The sequence below is a fragment of the Stegodyphus dumicola genome, chromosome 10 (assembly GCF_044657685.1).
Source record: "Stegodyphus dumicola isolate Sdum_Otavi_A_Nest chromosome 10, ASM4465768v1".
Lineage (NCBI taxonomy): Eukaryota > Metazoa > Arthropoda > Arachnida > Araneae > Eresidae > Stegodyphus > Stegodyphus dumicola.
The window spans coordinates 126,172,493-126,199,931 of NC_140777.1; the positions used below are offsets into that span (position 1 = coordinate 126,172,493).

The window sequence follows — 27,439 nt, forward strand, 5'->3', positions numbered from 1 at the left end:
AATCTGAACAAAATGGAATTCTGCTTCCTTCAAACCAGTTGTCTTTCCTAAGTTCCACTTGATCAAACTGTCTTAAATTACATTTCCAAAACGTACGTTTACCAAAGTAAAGTTCCATATCATGCAAACAACAAGGCAAAAAGTAATCCACGTGCGAACAACAGGATTTCTCTTTATTGGTGCATCAGCGCAACTTCTGCTGCGGTGGAATTAATACGTAAGTACCCTATATATTAATTGAGAAAATTAAAATCTAAATAACACCTTATCAGCATGAAACATGGCAGAAGGTATTGAAACATGTTAAATACAAATAAATTATTTCTTTTAGAAACTCCCACAAGTTATGAAGTTGTAAGGAGGGAAAAACATTTCCTTTTAAACAGATCAAAAATAACAAAACGGAAAAAGAAATAAATGATACATTACATTTCAATGGAAGATTTATGAACTGTGGTAAAACTTAGGAAATTGTTCCGTGTGAAACTCATAACTCAGTGGCGTAACAGCCCTAGTGGGCCAATGCCTGCAGTTCTCCGAAATCTGCTTTCTTCACACTGGGTTCCGGGGTACGTAAGCATATGCCCTGAACAAGTGGTCAGCTTGGTCTCAGGAGCCCCAGTGTTTAGTTCTCAAGCGAACTTGGTACTCATTTTATCGACCCAAAGGAGAGAAATCAAAGGATGAAAGGCTGAGTCGACCTTGCCCATCCCGGGGATCGAACCCCGGACCTGTGGTGCTGCTGCGCGATGCGCTAGTTCCCGCGTGATAGTTTCGTAATAATAAATACGATACTTTAAGTATTGAATTACGTTAAGAGTTTTAAAAATGCAACCTATTATCACACAAGAAACTAGTTCTCAAACGATGATAAAAATGGCTCTTAAGAAAATCTGAATCCGAATAATGTTATCTCAATTTATCTACAGCCTTGCAAATATTAGTGACATTTTCGAAAGTGTTGCTAGCAGTTTCTCAAAAAACTTTTTTAAATTAAAATTAGTTACAATTTACTTAAAAAATTATTAATGACAGTAAATTCAGCTTGTTTACGATATTGCTAGATATAGATAATTTTCGTGAAAATTACCTAAGAGATAAGTTTGCTGCGAAAAAAATTTTAAAATATTTGTTTTAGTTCACCACTTTAACTATTGCGGTATATAGTTATGAACATATGCTAATTTAGTCATAGGCAGTTATTGAAGATGCTAGCATTCTGAGTTTCATTTCTATGTTGATATGAGAGAAAGAGAGAGAACGGAGGACGTGGGCATTATCCCCTTATCAAACGGTTAATTAGTATAGCACCACGTCCACCACTATCTATAGCACCCTTTCAATACGCAATGCTATATGTTGATATGAAGTGCTTGCGTTTTCTTTGATAATGTTCAATGATATTCGCGTTTTTATGCCTGAAAGAAGACCAATGATGGATAATGAGCGCTAACGTGTTGTTTGCCGCATTGAAGCAAGACAGTCAAATATGCGCTCTTTCTTTTCCTTTGATCATTCGGTAATTTTTCGAATGTAGAAACAGTTTCAAGGAAGTCAAACAAATATTTGTAGATTGGTACCTCGTGGACCAAGGATTACCCTCTCTCCTAAGATCGGCATATTGCTATAGTAGCCAAGCGTAACCGACGAGCGACCTCCATAACTGTTACGTCCATGGTCGCAGCGTCACTTGGTAGGAAAATTTCTACCAGTACTGGGCGCTAAAGCTTTATATAGAGGGACTGAACGCCCGAGTATCGAGTGTTTGTGTTCCACTAGCTGCCCAGTCGAGAGGGCAAGATTAAAGTGGTGTCGTCAGCTTCTCAGTTGGACCGTAGCATCCTGTTCACGAACGAGTCCAGATATGATAGATTCACTGAAGGGTCTAGGTTCGATTAGATTATATAGATATTTATCATATCTATTAATCTTCATAATTTTTATTCAATAAAATTTGTATAAATATTTATTTAAATGATATAAGTGGAATACTAGTAACAGTCCACAGCAAACGTAGTAACAGTCTTGAATGTTGCTGTGTTTATAAATATTGATCTTCTACGTACGTGCGTGTAGTGTGCATGACATTGAATAACAATAAAAGGCAATTGGTTTCGTACGCGTGAGACAGCTGAAACGGAAGATGCTCATAATGATTTCATTGAAACTTCTGTGATTTTTCCCTTTCGTTCTAACTATTGCTAATTTTCTGTAAGATATCAGCTATGAAAATGACATGTATACTATTATGATGAGCATTTTTACTGCCCGCTCAGTCCCATAATAATAGTAGCAGTGGATGAATTTAATTTATACTATAATAATAGCAACAGCAGAAAATAAATATAGAGCACAACATTTATTATCAAACACTGGATTAAATTAAACAATAAATTAAAAATATTACGCTTAATTTTTATTTCGAGTGTTCAAATAGTTCCTGGATTTTTCGATAACTTCGTTATTGAATTTTGAGCTTATAGTTAGGATCCCTTGGCTTATGAAGCTTTGCTTTTCCTATATGCGTCGTCTTTAAATAATTGGAGTCATCGTTCTTCATTGCTTCCAGCCCAATTTGTTGATGCGGCAGAAACGTATCATACAGTATTTTGGGAGAAATATTATCAAAAGCTATTCTTATTGTTTCTTCTGTCTCTCTTTTGCTGAAAGGAATATGTTTAAATTTCTCAAGGTTTCTCCTTAATCTTTGCATTTAAGTGCACTGTTTTGTTTTTTCAAAGAAACATAGTATGAGATTCGCCTTAACATTTATTTTCGGAAGCACGTTTTCAAACCCTTGACATGCTCATTGAGTTGAACTTAAATTGTTTCACAGATAATGTAATTGCATCTTTCTACAACATTTCGTTTCTCTTTTGGTGCATCAAAAACTGAGCAATCGCAACTCGACCTTTGGTTGAAAATTCTCATTTTTTAATCGTACTTTTACAGTGGTTTGATATTTAGCTGAAAGAAAACAATTGATTTCGACCAGCAAAGGAAATCGGAAAAATAATTATAATTCGTAGTAATGAGGTTAACATAAAAATTAACATATGTATCAAAACATACTGATAATGTCATGAAACAGTGGTTTTCGTTGAAGGCTTCGCAAGTTTGCACTAAAACAAACCCCTGCACTCACCTATAATTTCATTTTAAATATTCACTTGCTACTATTAGTGTGGGACGGAGAAAGTATTTTATTTCTCTAAACACGTTTTTTATATATGGTGTCCCAAAACAGCACCGGGTGTAATAACCACAAAAAGTATTTTATTTTTAGAAAATTAAAAAATATTTTTACATGTTTATAGCATGCAAATCTCCCGATTTAAGAATTTCGAATTTGGATTTAACCTGGAAAGAACGCATTTTATTATTTTCAGTTAATTTCGTAGCTTTGTTGCAGAGTTCCCGACATAATGTGGTTGCATAAAGGAACTGCGAACTTTGATTTAACTCATTACAAGAATGACGACTCATCACAAGCATGGCGATCACAAAGACTTATCACAAAAATGGGCGAATGTTATGCCCAGACTGTTATAAGCTTCGTGCAATCTTTGGACGTAAAAATGCAGCTAAGAAAGCAATAGTTCGCAGATTGATAAAAAACTGAGAGTACCCAGGTTCGATAATAGAGATTAAATCATCCCCTCGGTCTGTTGAAATTTTGTGCGGCAGTATTATTCAAAGTCTCAGAAAAGTCCAAAATTGTACTCCTAGAAAGACTAACAACGAAAGCCTTAAAGAGGAAATTGAATGTGCCGTTCGTTAGCCATTCTCAATTCAGTAGGCAGATATGTGAAAATGTGATTACGAAATCATCAATAGAATGCGGGTTTAGAGAGAAAGTTGAAGGAAAGATTATTTTTGATTCTTAAATCGGAACCTTAACCTGTTTCACGTATGTAAAAATATCTTCTATTTTACTAAATATAAAGTATTTTACTGGCTATGTTAAATTTGACGCTTTTGTAGGGACACCCTTGAGTATCACATCATCACATTTTCGTGCATTATTCGAAATGTATATTAAAAACATATATTCGATCTGAATCAAAATGTATATTTATTTTCAAAATATTTTTATCCTAGATTTTGGTGAAACATCTGGATGGCACAGGAGCTGCAAATGTTAAAGTTAATATCTGTGCTGACGTTACAGAATGCCTCATATTTAATTCGGACAAGAATGGGTTAATCCACTTCACTCTTCTTAAACATAGGTCGCACCCATTTATACTTAAGGTGAGTTTGTTAAAAAGACTGTTGCATTTTATTATCCTAAAATAACTGAGTATAACAGAAATGACTTTTTCTGTTACACTGAGTGCTGATTTTTAGAAAATTAAGTGAACCTGCCTTGTATTAAATGATCTCATAATAAATATGGTTTTGTAAGAATTAATTTGAGTGAAAAGCGCTGATTATTATATCAGACAGAAAGATGCATCATCAAACTGTTTGACACAATTATTATTTTAAAATATCCGAAACTGTGACTTATGCCAGTGGTCTCGAACTCAAACACATGTGGACCGAATGTATGATTGTAAAAACAGCTAACGGGTCAGATTCTTTTTCTTTTTCCTTTCTTTACGAAATAAAAATATTTTCTCGCAAAATAAAAAAAAAAAAAAAAAAAAAAATGATTCTCTTATTAAATATTCATAAAATATACATTAACAATAATAATATTGTAGAGAAAAAATATATTAATTTTATTCCTGAGATCTAAAGTTTGATACCTGTATAATAGTTTTATTTGTTACGTTTTGAAATTCAAATATGCTGATAGCTGAATATTACTGTTCACATATAAAGGTCCGGTCCTTGTTTGAGACTACATATACTGTCACATATGTAGTCCCAAACAAAGCTATTATTCTTAGTTCAAAAATTCGTAGCTGATTTAATTTTTGAAAAGTACGAAATAAAGTTCAAATCTGTATTTTTTAGTCTGTGTTCAATCTGTATTTTCTGTTTAGGCAAAACGAAAAAGTAAAATCTGTACTTTTGTATGTTTGAATAAGATTTATGTCAAGCCCTAACTTAATGAACTCCAACTGTGGTTTATTTTTGTATTATTTATGTTCATTTTTAATGGTAATGAAAATAAAATAACCTCGGAATTCAAAAAATTAAAATTTTGAAATCTTTGCTACACCATAATTGAAGTGCCTTCGAAGGCCGAATAAAATTGCTTTGGGGACTGAACGCGAGCTGCTAGTTTGAGCTACTTACTTATGATGTTTTGAAACAAATGTCTCAATATGCTTAAAATTAAATTAAGAATTATGATTTTGCTTTACTCAAAATCTGTAATAATCTAAATTAAGTAATAAAAGAACGCATGAATAATGACTCCAGGCGAAACAGAGTAAATGAAGGAAAAAGGCGATATCTACTGCCCCAAGACGAATCGCTGTTGCAGCCTTACGGTTAGAGACTGAACATGATTGTTTTGTGAGGCATTTATTTAGATTTGGCATCATTTCGTCTCCATCATTTCGTATATACTATATGAGTATTCTCCTCTGAAGGAGCAAAACCATTCTTATTAACTGAAAAACCTAAATACGTAATTTCTTGTTTACATAACTGCAATTTGGCTGGGTCTAACGTTAAATTACCGTAATTTCCGGAAGAAACGCCGCGGCGTTTACGTGTTTAAAACTTAAATTTTCAGAGGGTGCGGCGTTTCTACCCATGCAGCGTTTAGGTGCACTAAAAATAAAATATTTCCTATGATGGTCATAGTACATAGTTTGGATGGCCTTGTCATTGTGCATAGACTGGTGCTATTCCCACACAAAAGACCACTCAGTTGCTTTTTGCGAACGTTATTTTGTTTACATTCTTTCCCTTGAACGGGCCTACATGCCTTATTCACCCTAAACGAGATATCAGAACAATAACATTCTTCCCCCTTTCAAATCAACATTCTCATCAGTTTGAATAGTCTCTCTTCCCTGCTATTCGATGAATCTTTCAGGACCCATCCTCTCCCCACCCCTGCCTTTTCTGCAATTTTTTTCAAAGGCGGACACGATTCCACCTGCCTCGCAATAACGAACTCTGACGTATTTCCCCTTCAGCATGAATGGATTTTTCTTGGCATTCTGCCAAATACAAATCCCATCAGTTTGGGTACAAGTACTTGTTGGATAGTTTTTAAGTAAGAAGGGAGCGGAAAATTTTTGAAAATGTCTCTAAACGGCACAGAAGCTATACATTTCTAACCTTTAATTTATTTTTCAGTTATGGTTTCATTTCATGCATTTTTCTTAACTGGTATGTCATATATCAGGACTTAGGTTGAGTTTTTGCATCTATACCCCCCACGACGATGTCACGCGCAATTTAATCTATTGCGGCGTTTCTGTGTAATTTTAATTTGTTTCTCGCCATTTTTCGCGAGTGCGGCGTTTACGTTGATGCGGCCTTTCTTCCGGAAATTACGGTAAATTTTTTTAACTTGTCAAACACCTTTTGTAAAATAATTACTAGTTCATTTATACTGTCAGCTGCAACAATTATGTCATCTAGCAAATATTGTAAATTTGGACCCCGCAATTCACCTAAACACTTTGATATTAGAGTATGGAAATATGCAGATGAATTTTTTGCACCAAAAGGTAACCGAGTTGGTTGAAAATTGCCAATTTCCGTGCAAAAGGCTAATTTTTCTTTATCCTCCTGATCTAATTTTATTTGAAAAAATGCTGACTTAAGATCTAGCACAGAATAATAACTTTTACCTGCTATATTATGCAAAATATCTGAAATATTAGGTAGACATATTTGATATGAATCAGTTATGCAATTTAGCAATCTATAATCTACTGCCATTCTAAATTTTAATTTACTAGGATCAGTATTAGGTGGTGCTTTCTTTTTGACAAAAATTACTGGAAAACTGTAACTCGATGTCGATGGCTCTACAATTCCTGCTTCTAACAATTTGGCTATATCTTCTTGGGCATATTTTTTAGCAATGCGAGGAATAGTGTATGGTATAGTTTGAATTGGAAAGTTATGTAATAATTAAATTGTGGCACGACAGCATCAGTCTCACCCAGAGTGGTGCAAGATTTTGAAAACACAGCTGAATTTTTCATGAGCATTTCAATCATCTTATTTTTTTGTTCTACTTCTAAATGACTTAAATCAAAATCATCTGGGCTTAATTCCTCCTTTCATAATTTTTCAATTTCTTTTAAAGTTATATGGTTAATCTGCAAATTTTGTTGTTTGTTTTTCAAATTGTTCTTCTTCGACTTTATGTACCTTACCAATCTTTTCACCCTTTCTTAGAATAATTGTGGAATTGGAATTGTTTTCAATTATGGTGAATATATATTGCCTGTCACTTATCTCATGAATTGAATCAGTCATACCTATCTTGCCTACTTTTCGCCCTATCTGGTGAGAACATTATTTGCTTTTCTTTCTGCATATTAATTGGAATGCTTAACTTTACTATCTCTGCTGTTTATTTGGCGAAATTCTGGTATTTAATACTACTCTTACAATACCCGACTCCTCTGGTCTACTATTCTTGCTTACCTTTTTTGCATTAATGTTAGTACAGTTTTTTTCTTTTGTCTAGGAGATCAAAATATGTGTTATAAATGATTAACTGACTTTTATTTGCATCTATAAGTATCTTATTTTTTTTAATGAAATCATACCCTAAAATCATTTAATAATTTGTGTTCCAATTATGTTGTGTGACAAAAAATTGGTTGGCAAGCCATTTATTTCCTAAACGAAATTTTAAGTTTACAGCAGATAAATATGGGATAGTAGCATTATTTAGCGTATGTATTCTTACAGATCTGCTTAAGTAATGAATCTTTGTATAATTTTTTATTACTTGCAAGGTGTCTGGCTGTATTAAGCTTAAATTCGCACCTGTATCCAGTAATGCTTCTACCACAAAGTCGCCAAATTTGATTTCTATTACTGGTAATTCTGTGATACTATGAGTCTAGCAAGAAGCTACCAATTTTTGTTCATTACTTTCTTTAATTTTGTTTCGGAATCTTTCATGTGTATTTGGCCTATTTGAGTTCCTTATTTTCTTAATTTAGTCTTGTTTCCCCCAAATTCTTTTATGAGCACTTGAGTAATACTTTGTGTATCTGGGAGATCTGCAAGTACCCTTCATTAGTTTAAATTATTTCTATGAGTATTGTATCTTCTGTATTGTCGCCTATTTCTACTACTGTTCTGTAGTCTATTACTTCGCGTGAAAGCATACTGACTATTATATCTATTCCTTCTATTAATAAAGTTACTCCTATAGAAATTTCCTCTGTGGTTGTTTCTAGCCTGTGTATAATAATGAAAATTATTGTTTGAAGGAAAATAAGGACACTCTGTAGTCCAATGATTCTGTTGGCAAATATGACAAGACTCTCTATTATTACTACTTTGTGTAGCATTATTTTCTAGTCTAGTTACATTGTTTACACTACCATTAGGTAAAATTTCATTAAATTTTTTTGACAAATCCTCAATGGCTCTATTATTTTGCATTTGTTGCATAATTAATGTATTTAATTCAGGTGAAAAATCATGTGTCTGTGAGCTATTACCAGAATCCTCTAATGCTTTTTCTATGTTCTTTGCCTGTTTAACAGCTGTAGAAAAATCAGCAGGTCCTAGTTTTTTAACTTCCAGTCTTAAATCTGGTCTGAGAGCTTCTAAGAATTTAGAAAGCATTGCTTTTTGAGTGAGGTTATGTACCTCTTCACTTGAACTAGGATAGCACCCAAAATATTTTGTAGCACAAGTATTCACTTTATCCGCTAAGTCTTCGACTGACTGATTTGGTGTCTGTCTAATTGAGTTAAAGTTATCTTGAATTGTGTCAAATGACTGGGATTTTACAAATTTGTTACTTAGAAATGCTTTTAAATCATCAAATGACATATCTTTACATGATTCATTATCCACTACACATTTTAATGCTTTACCCCTCAATTGAATTTTTAACACTAGACTCTTTCTGTTCTCATTCCAGTTCTCTAAACTTGCCATTTGGCATAACTGATCTAGAAAAAATGTTATATTATTGTCATGCTCCCCTGAAAAAGTAGGCAGAGCAGTAGCCAGACTTATGTTCATTACATTATTTTTCTTAGCCATTCTAAATTAATTTACTATCCTTTAGTTCCACTATAAATTACTATTATTATTATTCCTAATACATAGTACATTCATAAATACACTATTGTAACATTTTTCGAAATTTTTCACATGGATACAAGTTATTACATACTCATTATCACACAATATGATATACATTCAAGAATACTTTCTTAAATACTGTCCAATTTTGAACTTATATTACCATTTTCACATATCTATTTTTTATCATTAAATTATTTCACATTAGCAGAAAACATAGTCACATGGAATTCTATTTTTTCTATACATGTGCAATTTTCAACTTAATCTTTCTTAAGGATTCATATCAGATAATCACAAAATTTTATCCAATCATCAATAATATCAAACATAATCACAAAATTCAAAATATTTAAGCAATTATCAATAGTATTCATACTGGAGTCACATGTGTAGCTTTATTTTTAGGCATATGCATAAAATGGTTCTCTACTAAATTTAGTGGTTAGTACATTGCATGATCTTTACTAAACAGAATAATATGACTTACCTAATAAAGCATGCATGAGCCGAATCTCTCTTTTTCCAATCTCACATTTATTTTATAAAGAACATGTTCTGGATTAAATAAGGCCCATTTATCACACACATATAAAATATTAAAATATCATAACTTAGATACACACAAGGCGATAACTAAACATGGAATGTTCGTGGAGTGCCGAAGCGTGACTATTCGTGCAATCCTGTCCCATCGAATAATTTTGCGGTCGAAAAGTTGTCATATTCATTTTCGTATTATCGCGCTGTCTGTTACACACTTGTAAGCTCTTCCTTTTTTACATTCACGTTTTTGTTACACACTTATCATCACGTGGTCACACATCGCTGGTCAAGCACATCTTGGAGTCGAACACCTATTGATATTCTGCTTGAGCGTTTATTTTATGTTATTCACGGCAGCAGGACTTCGTGAGTCTCAAACCAAGCCTTTTACTTTCGTTACTGGATCTCTTCATTCTGCTTATTTCTATGCATAATACGACGACATTCCACGTGCAAAATATGCAGGAACGATGGTGACTGCACACACACTCGTTAACACGACTTCAGGCAGCAAGAGGGGAAAGAGGAAAGAGAAAGACAACTTTGGAACTTTGCGGTTATACTGGCTTTCAGCAGGAAATTAAAGTCCTGCTCTTGCCAGTTCCTGATGTGATCCCATGTGGAGCCTGACAGAGTAGAAACCTGAAAGAAATTTTCTCTCGTGGAGGTAGAAGTGTGCTGGAGAGAGAAAAAGAGAAAAAGAAGCACTTTGCTCCTGTACTGCTACATCTTGGATGGAATCCGCCAAGCAGGGGCCGGAGAAAGAAACTTCGGATGACCTGTGTAGGATAGCCCGAATACTAACTGTTCATTCGTCGGAGCCAGTCACGTGGGAGGTCACCCTCCCAGAAACTGACCCCGATCGATGCTGCTTGAAAACAAGAAAACTGGAACTTAGAATTCTGAACTCAAGAGGTGGGCGGCAAATGGGCGGAGGTTTTTGTCTTCAGCCAGGATTTCGTAGATAAGAATGTCCGTGAAATTAGCGGGATTCACATTGATAATATTATTAAAAACGTTGTTGTTTATTCTGCTGAGGTAGTCCTGAATAGTATCTATTTTCAAGTCGGAGTGGAGAGTCCTATTCCGAACATAGTAAGGAGCTTTTGTGATGATTCTTAACACCTTATTTCGAAGCACTTGGAGTTTGCTAATTTCGTTTGCTTTGTAGTTTGCCCAGGCTGGGAAAGCATACGTGAGAATGGGTCGGATTACAGTTTCATAAATCATCTTTTTCAGTCTGAGGGTGAGGTTTTCATTCTTTAGGAGAGGGAAAAGCCTGAAAATGATCCAGTGTGCTTTTCCGCTTACTCTAAGCATATGATCCTTTCAATGGTAGTTCTTGTTAAGGGTAACTCCCAGGTAATTAGCTTTATCAACTGTAGGGATGATTTTGCCAAAAAGTTTAACCTCAGTTCTGACCCGTTTCCTCTGTCTGCGATTTTGAATGAGTAGAATCATGGACTTTTCTGGCTGAATGCACGTTTTCCAGCGACTGCACCACCCCTCAATAGCAGGGATTTTCGCCTGAATTCTTAACAAGGCATACTCTGGGTTTAGAGACTTGGTGGCTATCGCTGTATCATCAGCGTAACTCTCTGCGAGAACATTTGTATCCTCGGAAAAGCAAGAGAAATCGTTGGTATAGATGATGTAAAAAAGTGGGTCTAAAATTGACCCTTGAGGACCTGCGTAAATATTTTTGACACATGAAGTTGCATTTCCAACTCCAACGGTGCAAGTTCTATTTTCAAGGAAGGACTTGAAACCGAGATGAATTAGCTTATAGATTAGCCCTGGATGCCAGACGCGGTCAAAAGCCTTTGCCACGTCTAGCATCAGGATAGCAACACTCATTCTCTTGTGCATAGCCGCGCCGATGAACTCCGTGAGCCTGACTAACTGCGTTGTGGTCGAATGTCCTTTCCGGAAACCGTGCTGGTGATCAACGAGAAAGTCCAAGTTTTCTTGCATTCTGAGATAAATAATACGTTCCAGGATCTTGCTTATGGAGGACAGCAGGCTGATGGGTCTAAAGTTTGCCGGGTAATCCTGTGTTTTCCCTTGCTTAGGAATCATCAGGATGCTTGCTTGCTTCCAGAAAAGCGGGAAATAATTTTGATACAAACATGCATTGAGAATGCTGTTAATTTGCATACGGTCTTAAAAGGCATGTTTTTCAGCATCTGATTCGTGATCTTGTCCTTTCCTGGAGCTTTCTTTAATTTAAGTCCCTTAATAATATTCTGCACTTCGTGCGGCGTTGTTAGTTTGATAGAAGGTTCCGTAGAAGGGGAGTGCAGCCATTGATCGTTAAGGTAATGAACTTGAATGTCCGAACTATGATCTGAGGGGAAGGAATTTGGAATGAACTGTTTAGAAAGGTGTTCCGCAAAAAGTTCCGCTTTGTCTTGATCGGAGTAAGCAAATCCGTTATCGCATTTAAGCGGTTTTCTGGCAGAGCAGGGGCGTTTTAGTGTCCTTGTATGACGCCAGATGGCGCCAGGTTCGTCGTTGATCTTTTCCATCTTATCCTGCCATGAGCTAGAACGATGGTCCTGAATCTTTTGCTTGATTTTCCTATCAAACCTGTTAATTTGAGTTTTTATAGCAGGATCCCAGGTGAGATTAAATTCCTTTCGGAGATGATTTCGAAAGCAGATTATTTCGCGAATATTGGCAGGAAGCGTGTGCTCATGTCTGACACGGTCAACCTCAGTCGTAGCTAGGGACTTAGCAGAATGCAGGTACGAAGTAAAGTCTGTTATAGCGCGTTCAATATCCGAAGTGCTTTGTAATGAGTCACAATTAAAATCAGTGGTCATCAAAGTATTATGATAAAGATTCCAATCAGTATGCTTAATTGGCGGTAGGTTCTTAGCATTTTCTACTCCAAGGTAAGCAAGCACAGATACATGATCAGAAGACATGTCACATGTTACCGTAACAGCCATAGGAATATTGAACGTCGTAATAAAAATATCCAGAATGTCAAGCCGATGGTTGAGTATATTTGGCCTATAGGTAGGGTCATCTGGCACATGCAGAAAGACAGGGTAATTACACACAAAATGCACTATGCGTCCATTATAATTCGAGTTGCGGCATCCCCAGTCGAGATGCTTGGCGTTTAAATCGCCACATAGAAAGGTGGGGGAGTCTGAGTTAATAAGTCTATCCAGAATTTCAGCACTGAGCTTGTTCCCAGGGCGGTTATACACCGCACAGAAAGTGACATCCCCAATGTTGGGTAGATTCACCATCACTTTAACACTTTCCATTCCATCACAATTTTCTGCACTTTTCAGATATGAATCAAATGTCCTCTCAACATAAATGAGCACTCCGCCACCACGGTGGTGGAGTCTGTCACTACGGTAGCTGAAATAATTGGCTATCCTTAAGGAGCCAATTATTTCAGTGAAATAATTGGCTATCCACTATTTGTCACTGAAATAATTGGCTATCCTTAAGGGCTGCGAAGGGTTAGCATGGGTTTCAGTAATTAAGCAGACGTCTACGTCATTTTGCTGGATAAATTCCTGAAGTTCCGGTATCTTGGAGGTAACGTTCTGTGCGTTCCAGAACAGGATCTTAACAGGAGAACTTTGCCGGGAGGTGGGATTATCCATGGTTAGGGAAGCTGGCCTGACTGTGTCCTCTATCATAGAGGCGGTAGGAAGTGCTTTCGCTACATCAGCAAACATAGAGATTGCTGTTGTGAGCTTTTGAATTACCGCATTAGCTTCGTCGAGCTTTGCTTGAAGCTCACTGAGTTGTGGGAAGGTTGCTTGTGGCGCCATCTGTGGGGGAATAGCATTACTATTGTTGTCTACTCTATCTGCATATGATATGCTTTTTTGCACAAAGGATGAGCGAGGCTTGGAGTAGAACGAACAACCTTTAAAACTGGCAGTATGAGGAAGTCCGTAATGACAGCACTTTGGTGGCACATCCTTGGGCTTGGTGCAGTCACGAGACTCATGCCCCTGACCACATTTGACACACCGTGGTGCGTGACGGCATTGACTTTAAACGTGGTAAAAGTCTTGGCATCGGAAGCACTGCGTGATACCGCGTCTACCTCTGTATCTTTCAACTGTTATCTTTAGCCTCATAAGATACTTTAGATTATTAAAAATGTCCTTGGTTTTCTCATTCCTTTCTAGCAAGATCAGGAATAGAGGCATGGGGGCAATTTCAGGACCTTTTCGGCGAGACATTTGTACAACCTTTTTAACAGCATATCCTTCTGCAATGAGAGCATCTTGGATATCCGTAACTGAGGTGTCAATCGGAAGGCTACGAATGACGACTTTGATGTTTTTGTCTTCAGCAAGCTGATATGAATGAAATTTAATCTTTTTGTCGTCAAGGAGGTCCGTGATGTTACGATAAGTCTCACTGGAATTGACTTTGATTTCAAATTCATCTACGGCTTTCATCTTTGCATTAAATTCACTGTAGCCGGAGTTATCCAATAGATCAGTAATATCCTTCCATTTCGAGTTTGAATCCTTAATGACAATCGGCGGAAGCTTCGAACTTCTTTTCGGAAACTTAAATTCTTCAGATACATGAGCATCACTTATTTTCCCAGCCGGGCACGTGACCTCATCTGCATTTCCGATAGGCCGCACCATGCTTTCCATCAGGGACGTACTTGGAGCCGGCTTCTCGGAGGATTCACTAGATGGCGCCACTTTAGCGTGGCTACTGGTCGCTACTTTAGATGGGTTTGTGGAGGAGATTTCATTCGGCTTTTTGGATGAATCATCAGCTTTTGCAGCCCTCGGTTTCATCCTGCGTTTTACTGCAACATCGCCTTGGGTAGTTGAGTGAGTACTCCGTTCAGTACCATGGGTATGAGCTTTTTCGGTAGGTAGCTGAGTTAGCACATGGTATTTGTTTTTCAAATCCAATTCGGCTGAATTTTCAAGGCTGAGCGGCCGTTTAACACTGTGGCTGGGGGTAATCCATTCCATGCTTGAATCCACATCGTTAGAATGGTTAGACTCAGATTGAGAGGCCAAATCTCTTTCCGTGTTATATATTATATCCATAAATCTGTTCAGGAATGCCAATTCAACTTGCTCATAGGGGGTCAGACTATCATTCCTGGAAGTCAGTGCATGAAAGCGATCCACAATTTGCTGAATAATTGACATTTTCCAGATCAAGTCGAAGTCAAGAAAATTAGAGCTAGGCAAGAAATAGGGCACGCAAGGACCTTTTACAGTCCCCAGAACACAACGTTCAACGGGAACAAACCTTCTGTATGTGCCAACAAGTGCAGAAATATGCGAGCAGTTAGCAGAGTAACGGCAATCAAGAGCGAGGAAAAACTCACCACCGCGAGTAAGCAGCAAATCACTCGGCCTCTCCGCCGGGTACGTCAACCAGAGAAAGACAAACCAGTCCTTCAAGTTTTTATACACTTCGACGCACGTGGCCGCGCGGGATAACGATACAAGAATCGATGCTGCCACAGTGTTCACTGTGAGAATTCTGTATTCTCACAGCCACACAAATAGCTGGTCGCCTCATGTGTACAGACCTTCTTCGTGGAGCTTTCTACGCACGTTTGACGTTGACACCGACCTTCCAGTGGCTGCATCAAGGGAGGATCTGAGTTGAGTAGCTGAGGTTCTATTCCTTCGTGCACATAACTACAAATATCTGTCATCAGCGCTCGTCGTAGCGGTTGGCCGTCCTTGGTGGAACCTTCTGGATGCCGAATCTGTGGCTACAAATTGTTTCCAAAGTCTCTGAACCACAAAAAGCCTCCCATTTAGCCATCTGGCCACTTCTATCTGACTTTGTCCTACCTCCCTAATCTCCCAATAGTTCTACATCGCAGTTCTTCTTGAAAATGAATGGCTGAAGCTCATTGCTATAAATTTGCTATCCAAGATTTCTTATCTCAGTATCACAGCGAATTTTGAAGGCTTGCTCTGAAAATATCAGATGATACAATTTTAAATGTTTGTAAACTCCGCTATCGCTAAATTATAAACTCCGCTCATCGGCTAAATTATAGAGTCTACTTTTTTCAAATGTTAAGAGTATTTTTTACCTCGAATAGGTAAAAATGATTTTTCCATTCCTACTTTCAAGAACGTTTCGTCAGGAAGGTATTCGTTTCCTTCATACATTCGGATAAACGGTGAAAATCGACTGCAAGTAATAGACTAAAATATGACAAATGAATATGTTTATAAAACAGATTAATACAGTCAAAAGTCGTTAATTCGGACACCCATAATTCGGACCTCAAAGCTACAAACTTTCTGCGCATGCGTAGTGTTGACGCATGCGCGTAAGACCTTTACGGCTGCGAATATGCGTGTGCGCATGCGCAAAATACGTTTACGCATGCGCGTTTAATGTATAACGGACGGTATAAGCTAAGCTAAAATTATCTAATTTAGTTAATGTTGCAGATTGCGTTGTTCCTTAATCTTCGAATTGGATCCGGCTTATTATTTTTTGCAGACTGTTAGAGCAATTTTATAAAAGTAAGCTTAAACTTTCGATTATGTCAAATAGAATTTCCGATATCTATTTACTAATATGTAAAGGATCAACCAAAGGGAAAGTATGTTTCGAAATCTGAAATCTGTTTATCAATTAAGTCCATTAAACAAAAGTGGAATTGCTGCAAAAAATGACCTAACCTTTCCGAAATCTGTTTATCAATTTCACGCTGCTCTGCGGCGGGGGATGGGGGGACGGCGCGCAATGAATTGGAAGTTGATCTGTCAGCACTATCCGTATCTACAGGGATGATGTTTTCAACGCCGCGGCGCGCAATAAATTGGAAGTTGATCTGTCAGCACTATCCTTATATTCAGGGCAGATGTTTTCATTTTATTTGGCTTAATTCCTTACTAAATGTAGTATTTCATCTCGATGTATTCCGTCTTTGATATGATTTAAATCAAATTCCTCGTCATTATAATTTGCTTCCGATAGTGAAGAAAGTGACAGAGAGGTTATTGAAAACGAAAAAATTTCGATTGACAAGTTAGTCGGTATTCTCGACGCAGCAATTACAGGACTTGAACAGTGGAAGTTTGTAACTGAACAAGAAATTACGTCTGTTTATAGAATTAAAGAGAAAGTATTATCACATAAAACGAAGCAAACAACTTACATTGAAAGAAATGTTTAATAAAGTAAACAAATAAATATTAAGCTTTTTTTTTGTAAATTTTGATACCCTTTAGATCATAATTGTTCTTTATTTCATAAATTACGGTTTCATATTTTAAATTTTATAATTTTTGCCTGCCATCTTACCAGATTTAAACTGATTATCTATAATCCGGAAAAATCGATAATCCAGAATCGCCGAAGTCCCGACGAGTCCGGATTAACGACTTTTGACTGTAATAAAAATGGAAGTATCTTCTAAAAGCATTAATTATGATGAAAGTGTCTATATTTTTTATAATAAATTCTATCTAATCAATCCTTTTTTGATACAAAATTATCATATGTAGAACAAGATATTTTATTAATAATATAACATAAATTTGCAAAAGTTATGTGAAGTAATTTAGAACTTAAATCGCAAGAATGTTCATAAAATGTTTTTATTACGTAAAAGCTGATTACATATATTTAAACATACTATATAAAAGTGCTAGTTAGAATACTAATTACGTGATTCAATAGTTGAACATTTATATAGACATTTTAAGGAGAATTTAATAATAAAAAGATTATGAAATACTTTTGAACATACATCTGTAAAATAAGTTAATAATTTGAAAATTTGTAGTTTAGGTCAGTGTACTAGAAAATTTAGTTAATGTCTATATTTCTAAGACACCTCAAATAATTTTGTTTTCAAAATTTTAAATTGAAATTTTATTGATAATAATGATTATCTGAGTTCATTCTGTCTTTTTTTAGGCGAAAGTTGTAGATCCTTTATATAGGGCTCATCATTTTCGTCCAGAAATGGAAGCGCAACTAACTCTTATTTTATGGTATTCTCCTTCTGGTAGCTATCTTCAAATCGAGCCTATTAACGAAGAATTAGCTTGCGAGAAGAATCAAACTGTCACAATATATTACACTGCAAAGAAAGGAGATGCGATTCTATTCCATTATCAGGTACTTTCTCAGATTACTGTCAACTAATAACTTGCCCAACTTTAGAATGAATATTTTCAACTTATATTATTTGTATCCTAGTGTTTTTTAAGAATTATGGTGAGGAAATTTTTCTATAGGGTGTTTCAACAAAAGCGCCGTATTTAATATACCCGATAAATATTTTACTTTCAGAAAATTTTAATCTATCCTTACATACTTACAAAAGGTATATGTTCCGATTTAAGGATGTCGAGTTTGAATGAACCTGGCAATGCTGGTATTTTATTACTGTCAGTTAATTTCGCAGCTTTATTGCAGTTTTGCCGACATAGGGCATGGCGAGCGTTGTGGTAAGACTGGTATAAAGCTCAGTGCAATTTTTGGACGTGAAAGGGCATCTAATGAAATAATAGTTCGCATATTATTAAAGAAATTTGAAGATCCATGTTTGAAAGCAGACATTAGATCATCACGCTCTTATTTCAGCCAGGCTGTTGAAACCATCCGTATCGTGAGTCACAGTGTGTTGCAAGTCTAAAACAAAATCCATATTTAAAAAGAAACAGTGAAGGAACTTAAAAGTGAACTTGCCATCAGCCACCTCGTTAAGCGGATATGTGAAAAAAGTGATTGCGAATTCCATCGACAGAGGGCGGTGGTGCAGAAGAGATCGTGGCGGATATATTCCAGACATAAGGTTTCATTCATAAATCGGAACATTTAGTATGTAAAAATATTCTTCATTTTCTAAAGATAAAGTATTTTTTGGGCGTATTAAATTCACGCTTTTGATGGAACACCAAACATATGATCTCTTTTGTAGCAAAAATGAAACGTCATTCTGATTTAAAATAATTTTGCGTGTCCGTTTCAGGCGAACGGACTGGCTGAATGGCTGCATTGTGGCTCTTCCAATGTGCAACATAGATACGAGCCAGTTTTTCTTAGAAAATCTTCCACGAAGGTATACCTTCACTTGGGCAGATGACCCCAGTGTGCTTTGCCAAAATCAAATAAACCTGGCTTTATTTACAACCAAACCAAAATTAGCCAAAGCAAATCTTGCTTTATAATTCTCTCCTGGAGGAAAATTCTAGTTAACTTTTCTGCAAAGAAACACGTTTTCGTAGATTGCGATATAAAGCATATTTTTCCTGATCATCCAAATTAGAACCTTATTAATATAAGAAGAAGCTCCAAATTTGGAATAAATATAGAACGTTTAATAGAATATTCGCAATTCTTCCTTAGGATAATGTACTAAGCTGGGAATATGGTTATGTCCTTAGTTTTTCAACAAATAATGCAGTTAAAAAAATTTAATTATTACATTTTATTGGAATCTAATCATAGTTTAAGTTATGTGCAACGCTATAACGTTTGAGGGATCATGTTAATTAACTAAATACCTATATGAAACACTCGTACCTCAAACACTATCCTAAAGCTATACGGTGAATTATCGCCTAAGGTGACTACAAAAGCGCAAATACAGGGAAGTAAAATCTATAAGGTATTTTCTTCTTCCCTTCTGCAAGCCTTTGGGCTGTAATTGGAAGCATACTTGATTCGTATTCGAGAGGTTTAGGAGGGTTCGAGTCCCAAAGAAAGCACGGCACATTTTTCACGTCTCCTGCTTGAAAAAAATACTAATAATTTTACAATAGCGCCCGAGCTAAAAGGTGGTGGACGATAATTTTTCATTATCAGGATTTGGCGACTAGGTCCCCTAATCCCCAGTCGCCCTCTAAAAGGGAGTATATAAGGTGTTTTTCCTTCCCTTCCGCATGCTTTCAGGATGTAACTAACTGGAAGCATACTCGACGCGTATCCGAGATGTCCAGGGTTCAAGTACTACCGAGGGCACTGCACATTTTTCACGTCTCATGCGTAAAAAAAAACTAATGACTCTACAAATCTTAATTTATTTTTGCCTCCTTGCATGTCAGTTTCAAATTAAAATAAAAATGATACAAAACAAAATATTAGTCTCCTTGTCATTTAAGGAAAGGCTGAAAAATACAGTTGAACTGTATGCACTAGAAGCGTTTTTACTCAAGCTACGAGACGCATGGATCATACAACTTAAGCTATATTAAGATGTATTTACAAACCTTGAACAAAACCCAGCAAATTTGTTACCGACGTATCAGAAATCTGATTTATATATCTCTACTACAAAATATGTGGTTAGGATTCTTCTTCTGAATTTAAACTATGGCATTTGCTGGTCAAACCTACATAAACCTCTGGATTGAGCGGGTATTTGATAAAATGAGGCATAACCGAAAAGCATAAAAGAAACTTTTGATGGTTAGTTAAACGAAAAAGGAAATGACACTAGGTGAATTATGATTTTATACCTAGAATAATAAAACAGTGGCCACCCTTGATAAATTTAAAAACATAATCTCTTATACTTTTGTCAATGATTATTCTATTACGTTATTTAGGTGGTCTGCGTTTTTTTTTTATTCATGATATAAAATCGTAGAGGAACTTGCAAATAGATTATTTAATCACTTGTTCCCGTGAAACTACATAATATTTGTTTTTCTACTTTTAGTGAAATGATAATTTTATGAATTTTATATGAAAGCGTATTTTATAAAAAACATTATTTTCTTAAAAGTTTTCACGATTTTAGTTTCAATAATGCTTAATCAATCAAGCAACAAATTTTAATAAACTATGTTTTCACAGTTAGTTAAGATTAATTAATAAACTAGGACAAATGTATATGTTGATACAATTTTGCATTTCTAAATTTAAATGGGCAAAGTTATGAATCAAGTCAGAAGTCTTATGATGAAGAAATGATATCCTAAAACTTCCACTGAAATTTCAGGTGCAGTCAAGAGGTCGAATTGTGGAGCAAGGTTCTCACCATGGAGCATTTTATCTGAACAAGGATGAGTTCAAGGGTGACACTAGCCAATGGCTTAGTGCCGCTGTATATAAAAATTCCATCTCTTTCCCGAATGTTGGAGAGCTTACTCTAAGTTTCGTACCAAAAGCGGTTATGTCGCCAATTGTCCGTTTGCTAGTGTTCTATGTCCGTGAGGATGGAGAAATAGTTGCTGACTCAAAGATGTTTCACGTACAGAAATGCTTGATGAATAAAGTAAGAATCAATCGTCTTTGACTTTTTTATTACCATGTTTTCATAATTATTTACAAAGCATTTATTCTTTCAAAGAAAAATTTAAATTTTATTATAAAAAAGGTATTTACATATTTTAGAGCGGTTTGGAGGGCACATTTAATTAATGTTTAAAATGTTTTAATGCTTACTTAATATTAAAAGAGCATTTCTTTTAAATGTTCAGTCTGATACCCTTTCTTCTGGATTATATGTATGCATCGGGATTTTCATGCTAGAAGGGTTTTTGGTAAAATTATTAGAATTGACTTCCACTTCTCTTCCGCTAATTTCCAAAGTCCATCATTCATGATACGTTTGCTCTTAGAAACAGCTCTTTTGAAGAAGCCGAAGACACAATAGCCCATAGATGAAACGTCAGTGGACTTCGCAAGAATACTTTGAAAAAGTATATATGCAATACCTCTATCAGTGTTTATCTATTTCTTTTTTTTTTTTTTCAGGAATGCAATAATATTTTTGAAGTATGACTTGTTGCTTTGTCTCGATAAAGTTCCACACTTAGAGATTCTTCTGCGAATAACGGACATAAAATTTTCTCTTGATACTCCGTTTAGCTGCCCTTAACACTTTTTTCTATTCTTCTTATTTTTAATTGCCTTTTCTAAGAGAATCTGTGACGGTCATAAATCCTTTGTTGGAACTTCCTTTGCTTTGTTGAAATCATGTTTGTACTTTTTACTCTTTGTTTTAAATAATAAATAGACCTTTTTTTTTTTGCTGCAGACATTTAGGTAAATCCATGCTTCATCAAAAGTCACATGTATTTCATTTATTTTATGGCAAAAATTTTCCATACGAGGTCCCACAAATTGTTCTGCGTTCAGCCACATGCCTCACACAAAGCTGTTCAGCATTGTTTTTTGACTTTTTTAAGTTGTGAGTCTTGGTTTTTTATTAAATTCCTACTATTAGCACACATTCTCCCTATATCTTGTTCAAATTTTCAGTCGTTAATAAAATACTTTTTTCCACCCATTTAAGTTCAAATACATTTTTTAAACTTGTAGTGGATGAAATTTGATTTTAATACAGTGTTTTCACATATTAAAGTCAATTCCTACTTGTTTATTCCTGTTTATCGGAGCTAAAAATAGGCTCTTTTTATAAAATATATTATAAGACTTACAAATAATGACCGTTTATTAGTAATCCTCACGTGCTGTAAAAATTAATTGGTACTTTTCCGTTTTGCCGGCGCAGGCGATAAAGTCGCCAATAATGGTACAACTGATGGCAAACGGAATATCCCAGGAATATCCTCGCTGGTAGCTTTTTACACCTCATTTTCAAAATAAGTCGCAGCCATTTCTTATCAGATTCATTGTTTCTTTCAATACTGGCATACAATTACATAGAATTTTTAACAGATAGTCCAGTTTTATGCCCTAAGGTCAATCTAATGAGAATGCACTAGCGAAATAAAGCCATCTGGTTTTACATAATTTCTGAGTAAGCTATTCGTATGAACTGAAATAATTCTTGCATTTAAACTTGTATTCCAAATTAAGATTTAACTTGAAATTAATGTAGATAATTACTGAGAGAATTAGATTTTTTTAGTGTAGTTTACGTGAGATGAGATCACTTGGAGTCACATGAATCAGGATGTTGTACCATGAAAGCATAGTAAATTCTTAAATTAATGACTTTTTACAAATTTATTGTCTTTATTTATTGGCTTTTTATAAAATTTAAACGATATTAAAATGTTTATGCCCTCAAAGCAAAAAATTCTTAGAACCAACATTTGTTAACATTTTATATGTGTATGCTCTGTGTTGTCGCCAATAAAGTCTGCTTGGCGAGATTTGCGCCGGCGAAACGGAAAAGTACCAATTAATTTTATAATAACTTATGAATAAAAGTAAATGACTGTGATACTTGGGATTGTAATATATAACAAAAATACCGTATTTGACGGCATATAAGACGCACTTGTTTTCCTAAATTTGATCTCAAAAAAGTTACCTGCGTCTTATACGTGAAGGACACAGGTTACCTTTCAATACTGAATCTTATTTTTAGCCCGGATAAAGGTCTAGACACACATAACTTTTTCTACATCTGCAATAATTATTTTGCGCATGCGTGAAATATCTGTCGCCAAAAAGCGCCACAGCTCGAAGCTGATGTGGAAAGTTCGAAGAGGTTGGACGGTTACATTACGTCTATGCGGAGCCTTTCCTTCTTTACATAGACTTTCTTTGATTCAGCCGACACACGTGTCGTTATCGATGCTACTCTGTATAAACGTGTCGGTATCGGTGCTTAAAACTGTTTGTTTAAAAAACATGCTCTGGAAAATATCACTACAAGAAACAAGAGATTAAGCTATAAAATTCAGTATAAACTAGGAGTGCTAAACTACGCCAAAGTGCATGGAAACAGAGCAGCGGCAAGGCATTTCGGTCCACCACCTACCGAAAAAATGATACGTACTTGACGACTGCAGGAAGATCAACTGAAAACTGCTAAAAAACAAAAACATAGCCTTCGATGCCCAGTTCCATCTTGGCCTGAACATGAGAATGCCGTAAACATGTGGATGATAGATAAGAGGAAATCTGGTATAAGAGTTTCAACCAAAATGATAATCAATGAGGCCAAAGGATTTGCAGAAAAACATGGGAATCAGAACTTTTCAGGGTCTGAGGGCTGGTGCTACAGGTTCATGAAAAGGCAAGGCTCATCAATGCGCCTATTGCACAGAAAATGCCAGCAGATTATGAAGAAAAAATACTAGCATTTCATAGGTTTGTTATAAATGCACGCAAGAAAACTTCTTTTGAGCTCGGTCAAATAGGAAATATGGATGAAATTCCACTCACATTTGATGTACCATCCAACAAGACTCTTGCTCTTGACGGAACAGAAGACGATGCATTATTCGAAGAAGGTGATACTAGCGATGACTGAAACAGTAGTGATGACGATGTTCTCGTTTTCGATGATGATGATGATAGTGTAAAGGATTTTTATGGTTTTTAAAGTGATTAAAGTCTTATTTCATGATAGGCAACGTTTTTCTTGAATCTGTGTTTTTGTTGTTTCTGCTTTATTTTGTATTATGTTTGATTGCTTGCCGTTCATTCATTTATTCATTATTGAAATTTACATATCATGTTCAAAAAAGCTTGCCGTTTGTTAAATATCCTTCATAAAAATATGTTAGGTAATTGCATTCAATGATTGTTTATTTGGCTTTTATGGAACGTGAGAACTAAAAGAAACCATATTTTAAGTTATTGTGGTACCGCGCTCTCGCGCGGACTATTGAAACATTTTACCCTTGTGTATGGCCTTCTAAATAACGGTGCGTCTTATATGCCGTCAAAATACGGTAAGTGGCAACAGTAAGACAGAGTTCTAAAGATTTTTAAAGTGTATGGAATTAAAGAATTGTAGTTTTATAGAGTTGGATGAAGCGGATGTAATGTCCCATTAATGTAGCGAAAATTCTCCCCATTTTTCTATGTTAACATGATAATATATTTTAAAAATGTAACCCTTTAAAATGTCCCTTGCTTTGCAGTAATACATCTAGGGCGAAAACTCTTCGCAGCAGGTCAAGCATATGTCGCCTTCAGTCATGTGATATCATTAGATAGAATATTAATTGAAGAATTGGACTCCTCGAAGCTCACTGGAAAGGTTCCTTGCAATAATGAAGCATTACAAGAGATGGATAGAATGAGAAACTATAGGCTCCCACCAGCTTCATAAATTAGATACGAAAACATTTTAATAATGTTAATAAAAAGTAACTAAAATGAAATTTTTCTTTGCTGACCTGCGTAAGAATTGAATTAATTTTTTTTATATTACTTGTTTTATTTATTACTGCTACAGATGTTATTAAAGACTTTGCAACTGATTTCTTTGTCGGCGGATTTTCTGTTGGTACCAGTGGTTTAGCCTTAGAAACCGTATGTAATTTTTTCGGGTATATGTTTAGTCTTTTTTCTATATAGAAGTAATAGTTAACTGTTTTCCACTTCCTATTAATATGCTCATTTTGCACTTAAAATTTTTAATACCATGCATTTTACAACGTGTTTGAATTATGAAATAGGAATATTTTTTTCTGGAAACGCAGAAACGTATATTTCAATCCACAGCTTGTTTAAATGCGACATTCTGAAGTAGCAGACGATATTTCTCATTTCAAATAAGCTTTTGTCTGAAATTTTTATTCTAAGACATTTGCTTTTTTTTTAATTTTTTATGGAAACCATTCCAAAAATGTGTAAATACCCTCCGTGTATTTAAATTATCTATAAAATATAAAGAAGGCTGCCGATTGTTGAGTAAGATTTTACGTTCTTTGCATTTTAGGTGAGTCTCAACTTTCGTCACAAACAGCAATACCCGAATACAGAAGCTACTATGATATTATCTGCAAGTCCTTTTTCCATATGTGGCATTGCCTTGGTGGACAAGAGTATTAAGTTACTAAGCAAAGACACTAAGTTCAGTGAAAAGGTTTGTACAAGATTTTTTTTGCTAATTTTAGTTGGTTAGCATTGCAAATTACAATTTCTCTTGTTGGTTGAACAACTTACGTTTTATATCTGTTTTGTTTTATGTACTAGCTGTTTAAATGGATGAAAAACCGCGATGTCAATTCGGATACTGTACCCCATCAAGATAAAAAATTCTGCAAATTAGGTAGGATTTTATATTGACTTTATTAAGGTTTAAAATCACAATAAATGGTAGATATGTGTTATTAAAATAAAGTACACGGATCAAAGGAAGAACAATTTATTTAAACTAAAATTGTGTACGATTTTACTATGGTTGTTTTAATAAGTCTGTATGTGTTAAAAATATAAGTGTAATGTTTAGAAACTCAACAAAATGAAATCGCGCAATTATAGAAAGCACTTCTTTCTATGTTTATAAGCGTTCTCTTTTTCGTTGTTTTTGTTCGTTTTGTTTTAATATACGAGATTTTTTTAATGGATTTTTGATGCTGATTTCGAAAATATTTAACTTTTGTGTCACGTCAGAACATTTTGCAAGTTGTAACGGTACTACTTTGGTAGACGGTTGCACGGATTTTTGGCGATTTACGTTGGCGCGATTTTTACAATAGTCAGTCATCTTGAAAAACGCTGTTTTTACGCATAGTAAAGTATTCGAAACTTAAAAAAAAATAAACATCGTTAAAAGTAATGGATTAATTTTTTGTTGAAAATGTCGTTTTTTTAAGATGACAGGCAAGTGTAAATAAATACATTTACTATAAGTATAAAATACTTATTATTACTTTCATATTATTTAGGTTATTATTACTTTTAAATAGCAACAAAGAGAATAAAAACACCGCTATAAAACATTGCGCTAACGTTTAATTAGATTAAAATATTACTGAAATTGAACATCGAATTAAAAACCATCATACCAACATTTAAAAGAATTAGAATATTATTAAATTCAAATACTTTAAAATACGTTATATAGAATATAATTAACATTAAAACATATGTGACAATAATTATCTCAGCAATTTTTGAAAATAGTGTATTAATTTTTTAACAAAAATTGAAGTATACAATTATAAAATAAAAGAAAAATATGTACTTACATTTTTTTGAGTCATTTAACCTGTTGTTTATTGATAAGTACCACAAAAAAATCGGAATCATAATTGAATCGGGTCTTTTAACCGTCTTCATCTGTGATCCACATTTCTCGCACTTCATTGCAATTAGCGAGGTTTCCTCCAAAAATTTAAAATAAATTTCCTCTGACGCTATTAACAATTTATAAATAAATCTTTGATTAGGAAAGACAGGTTAGCCAACATAAGGTCTCAAAGGGCAATTTTTTTATTCCAATACCAATAATTCTTGGTAATTACCAATAACAACATTCATCTTCGAAACGGAGATATCCATTCCATTTGAAATGTGAGGAATTCGAAGAGATGAATAATAAAATTTTAAAATGGCGCGGTAATGCACAAATATTCAGTAACCAATCACGAGCTGATTACAACACGCATAGAATTAAAATTATTTAAATAATCATTCATAATAAAATCGTTTTTAAAACAAATGCAAAATTAAATTTATTTTAATATTTAACAGCCATAAATAATGTTTAAAACATTAGATTAAATTTATAGATATTAATAAAACCAATTACTTTTTAAGTAAGGTGACGTCATTGATTACATCATCCACAACATAAAATTATATAAAATATTATAAACAAAAAAAATTTTATTTCAAATAAAAATGCAAAATTAAATTGATTTTTAATATTTAGAAGACATAAATAATATTTAAAACACGGAATTTATGCATAATAAAACGCATTATTTTTTTAATAAAATGACAACAAAGTATCGGTTACCATAAATAACTTATCCAGCAATGGGTTTACCATAAGTTGCATTACTCGCTAAAA

At 34.8% G+C, this 27,439-nt stretch overlaps 1 protein-coding gene across 1 annotated transcript in view; it reads left to right on the forward strand.

The window, feature by feature from the left end:
• The window catches only part of LOC118200891 (murinoglobulin-2-like), a 215,983-nt gene that overhangs the window by 46,092 nt on the left and 142,452 nt on the right, over nt 1–27,439 (forward strand). Inside the window, exons 11-15 of the mRNA XM_085825147.1 lie at nt 4,102–4,254; nt 17,671–17,874; nt 20,705–20,980; nt 25,358–25,504; nt 25,615–25,690. Of these exons, the coding sequence (XP_085681273.1) occupies nt 4,102–4,254; nt 17,671–17,874; nt 20,705–20,980; nt 25,358–25,504; nt 25,615–25,690 (856 nt within the window). The remainder of the gene's footprint in view (nt 1–4,101; nt 4,255–17,670; nt 17,875–20,704; nt 20,981–25,357; nt 25,505–25,614; nt 25,691–27,439) is intronic.